The following is a 4,860-nucleotide window of genomic DNA, read 5'->3' on the forward strand; positions in this document are numbered from 1 at the left end:
ATTTTTTTGGCATATGAGGACATTACACACATGCCATCACACAACAACAAGTTTCATCCATTACTACACACACACATACACACACACACACACACACACACACACACACACACAATTTTTGTCTCCTCTGTTTTTTCTTTCTTCTTAATGTTTGAGTACTCAGTGTTGTTCCAGACCCCATTAAATCACCTCACTGCCTTCATACTTTGGAACATTTTCAAAGATTTGCTTCCTTCATCAGTACACTCAGGAGTCTCAAGCTGTGTTAACACCAAATGATAAGTGAAATGTAATTTAGCTCATAGTTTACCAACACATCCTCAGCCATCTTATAAATCAAAACCATATGAGCTTATGCTATATCAAAGAGAACTTTCTTTTCCAGCCTCTGATTGTTTCAAGGACTGTTTAAGCAAGGGAAATGGTTTTAATTCCATCTATTTTCTGAAATTATAGGATTTTCCACTGTCATTTATTTAGGTTTGTCTTTTCAATGGAATTAGTTTAGAGGATGATATAATTCATATGGATTGAATATAAAAATAACAAGCAGGACATAATCGATCTCTATGTTTTCCATAAAAACTGGATGCAAGAAATACTTTACATATGTTCTTGATATCGTGATTAACTCTGTTATTACTCACATTGTAATATACCAAGGGCATCTAAAAGAAATCATTGTATTGCCTTTTCAGGTTTGTCTGAGCTTTTATCTCTTCAACAAGCTCATACGTTTCTTAACATAATTCAATTTTCCTGCAAAGATAATGAACTAAGTTTTGCTCTCTGATTCAGTGGAAATTTGGCCTCACAACCTTAAAATGTTAACTGTGAGATTGTAGCTTTCTGCATATCTAGTGTGGGCATTGGTTTTACAAGTAAGGGATTTGGACGAGGGAGTTCTACTGGTATGTGGGCATGTGAGACCAAGGCATCTGTAAAATTAACACAGCACAGTTAGAGAAGGGTGTTTATGTTAGAAGTTTGCTACCGCATCTGATTTCACTTTGAAGTTGTCAAAGTTTTTGTGCAGTACAGTCTCTACCGAAAGGATAACAGACAAAAGCATTTCCTTTTAAGTATGTATTTATTATTCTTTACTTTATTCAAAATTGGAATGGGGACAAATATGTTGGACAACTTTTTTTAATTGTTGATTATCTAGACTTAATTCATATTATCAGATTTGAACTGATTTTAGCCAAAACTAATCCAACAAAAAACACACAAAAAACAGAAGATCAGGGTTAAATTTCCTTGACTTGTCATCCAGCATCATAAAAAATAATGAGGTACATACAAGATACCTTAAGATGTATACTTTGTTAGTTTTTTAATCTAAATACAGTGCTTTAGAGAACTTAAGTTATATTCTTAAACAAATTTGACCTCAGTCAATGCTGTTTGCTTTTGGTTTTTCTTCTACTTCTACAGCACAGGAACCTAAAAACTGCCAAAGTAGAGAGCAGCAGTATAGTCACTGCAGTCAGCAACAGCAGCAATACATCTAAACAGTAATATGAGTACCAGGGCATGTTATAGGCATCTGTACGCAGGTGAGCGGCCCCTTTGTGGCGCATCACATATTCTACCCAGAAGATGGCCTGATCCATGGGTGCCATTGGCTGATCTCTGTGCAAACGTGACAGTCTCTGCATATTCTGTCTATATCTGTCTTGATGGAGCACTTCCTTCAGACCTTGTCCAAAACTGTGACCGTTAACGTTACCTAGCTCAATGATCTTTCCAGCTCCTCTCTCCTGCAAACGTAGAAGGTTGTCATACTGGTCAAAGAATAAGGGTATGCCGAGCACAGGGACACCGTGATAAATGGCTTCCTGGACTCCATTAGTACCTCCATGAGCCACAAACACTTTAGTCTGCGGATGGCCAAGAAGGTCCTTCTGTGGCATCCAGTCCACTATCAGGGTGTTGTTGCCCAGAGTCGTGGGATGTTCCCCTTTGTGTCTCCATATCACCTAATCAGAAAAGAAAGAGTCATTATGAATTCACTATGTATCTGTGCAGTGATAAGTATTGATTTAAACTGTCCTAATATTAGGTAATAATCTATGTACAATTTGTCTAAGAATCATTGAATCGATTTTTAGGTTTACAGCATATAACTGGTCTAGAGATCCCTTTTTAATTTGATTATTGGAGGATTGATATCTTAATTTGTAACCTTCTATATATTTCTCTACTTCTGAATTAAAATTGCTTCTTAGTGTCTCCAAGTAAAACTATTCAACATTTTCACATCATTGACCAAGTAAAGCAATGAGCATCTGTTACCTTCTGAGGCATCTTGGCAAAGACGCTGGCAATTTCATCCGCAACCTCTCTGGGCAAAGCATTAACCAAAGTTCCCAGTGTCATGATGATCACTCCATGCTCCCCAGCACGCTGAACAAACTCCTCCAGGTCTTCTGGCAGAGGTTGAGCCGGTTTGCACTGGAACCCTCCTATGTAGATGACATTTGGCATTGTGGGCCGAGGGAAGTCAAACACAAAATCTGACCTGAACAGCCAGATGTCTGCCTCCTGAAGAAGCGAGATGATATTACATCCGCCCTCAATATATTTGTCACAGATGGTATCATAGTTCGGCCCCACCAGAAATTTCTGCTGGAACACAATGATACTGTAGAAAAGCATGTTCTTGACCCTCTGAAGGAAATCCATTTTGTCCGTTAAGCCCGATCCTGGCACTGGGATATAAGAGAGTGGTGAGGGGGCTATCGCAAACTGGCCGTCTCCACTGGTGATCCAGCGAACATTAAGCACAATGGGCAGTTTGAGATACTTGGCTAGCACAACCCCTGGTGCTATTGCTGGGTCAGTGAGAACAAGATCATACTTGGAATCCATTAAGCTTTTGACCAGATTTTTATTATCAAAGATTTGAACGATGGCGTCAGTCCATAGTGAATGGGCCTCAGCGATCATAGAAAGGAAATCTTTTGTGAGTTTGAAGAATGTAAGTGCTGAAGCCCCCTCTCTCTGGGCCTGAAAAACAACCCCATAGAAAACATCATGAGTATCTTGATATTTGAATGAACTGAATGAATCATGTGGGGCCCAACCCATGATAACATACCCTCATATGCTCCTGTAGGTACTCATCAAAAAAGTTCTCTATCCCTGTGTCCATTTCAAGTGTGATGGAGGTGTAGAGAGAGGACTTCTCTGGGATGTACCAGCTGGTGGAGGCCCTTATAACAGTGATGTTGTGGCCCCTGGCATGAAGTTCCTCTAGCAGAATTTTCATGTTGATCCAGTGGCTGCCGTCTACAGGAAATACTAGAACATTTCCTCCATCACAAGGTGGTGTGAAGGAAACCACACATATGCTAAGGAATACAAATATTCCACACAAGCGATGCAATGGCATGGTCCCTAAAATGCCAGGGAGAGAAATTAATAACATTTTGCATATTGATCTTCAGCTTCAACTAATCATCCATGAGAAATAAAGTTTTTTCTAACCAAACATGCGTCTACAAATGATTTTACATTTTGTATGTACACACACTGATAAGAAAATATCATTAATATCATTCAGCATGTATAAAAATGAACTTACCCATGCTCAGGCCTGGCAGCAGTTATTCAACTTGTCTGCAGAATGACAGCCTATCTATGGATTCCTCAGATATTTGAGTTCAAACTCCAGATGATCAGTTGTAACACAGGTAAATGAGTTACATGTAACACGTGTCACATGTATTTATGTTGCTGCCATAAATGTTCTGCGAATGACAACCACAACCGCAATCACATTAAATATTTCTTCTTTGTTATATGATCATAATTTTATTTTCATATTAATTTATCCTGGTACTACTGGTAATATACCGTATATTGTGTGTGCTTTTATGAATGTGTTTCTCTCTGTCACAAGGACAATGCTTGCATCATATGAACCTGTGACCTCTTTCATAAGGTTATTAGAGTGATTTATATAATGATGTCCCACACAAGTTCCACATTTATCATGTTACAAGTGTTGCTCCAGTATATATGGCATGCTTTTAGGATGTCTCACATTTATTTTAAGATTTTTTTTTTTTTTTTACTACAACTCCCTGTGTGCCAAATATATCTGCCTTTGGAATAAACAGTAGGTTGCAGGTCTCAGAACCAACTGAACTCAGCTGATCTAAGGCATGTCCTTGCACAACAATCTAGTTAAAGTCTTATTTTAACCAAAGAAGACCACCAAGGGAATGACTTTTATTAAATTGTAAGCATGTAGTTTACTGTCTCAAATGGTTTGAGTTCAATTAAACATGGTCCAATATTTTGTTCAGGACAATGTGCTCATGATTTATGTTCCCCTTTTAGGATTTTATAGGATTTAAGATGTAAAAAAGTTAAACTTTTATGGAGACATACAGCAGCAGCATCACCTGTAAAACTAAAATGAGTAACCAATGAATAACAAAGGGTGCAGAAACAATTCCTCTCTCTGTCTACAGGCCTGTGCCCCACACCTGTAAATTCATGTTTGTATAAGTGGGCTGTAAAATGCTTCTGCACAGCAGTAATCCAGCCGAATGGATCCAGTGTAAGCGGAGGACTGCAGCTCCTGCAGTTGTGTTTGTGATATGCTGCTTCATGTAGACAAAGAAGTCTCTATTTACAGTCTGTGAAATATAGCATGTCTGGTGAAACGTAATGTGCTTAAGCAATGATGAAGCAAAGGCTAAATTATCAATCAAATATGAAAAAGATCATAATGATTAAAGTGTATTCATTAGTTGATAGATCATGGGAAAATAAAATCGAATATGTGGATGAAAAATCCCAAATTTTGAGTGAAAAGGGATGATCACTAAGTAATTGATTAATGCG

The 4,860-nt window shown here is 38.1% G+C and overlaps 1 protein-coding gene across 1 annotated transcript; it reads right to left on the reverse strand.

Moving 5' to 3' along the window:
- Nucleotides 1-1,081: 1,081 nt before the first annotated feature.
- ugt5d1 (UDP glucuronosyltransferase 5 family, polypeptide D1) lies at nt 1,082-3,705 on the reverse strand. Its single transcript, XM_053331635.1, has 4 exons — nt 3,590-3,705; nt 3,104-3,402; nt 2,299-3,012; nt 1,082-1,982 (listed from the first exon to the last, which is right to left on the reverse strand). Exons 1-4 carry the CDS (start codon nt 3,591-3,593, stop codon nt 1,398-1,400), a joined length of 1,602 nt encoding a protein of 533 aa, XP_053187610.1. The 5' UTR covers nt 3,594-3,705; the 3' UTR covers nt 1,082-1,397.
- Nucleotides 3,706-4,860: the final 1,155 nt, after the last annotated feature.

The sequence above is a fragment of the Scomber japonicus genome, chromosome 13 (genome assembly GCF_027409825.1).
Source record: "Scomber japonicus isolate fScoJap1 chromosome 13, fScoJap1.pri, whole genome shotgun sequence".
Classification (NCBI taxonomy): Eukaryota; Metazoa; Chordata; class Actinopteri; order Scombriformes; family Scombridae; genus Scomber; species Scomber japonicus.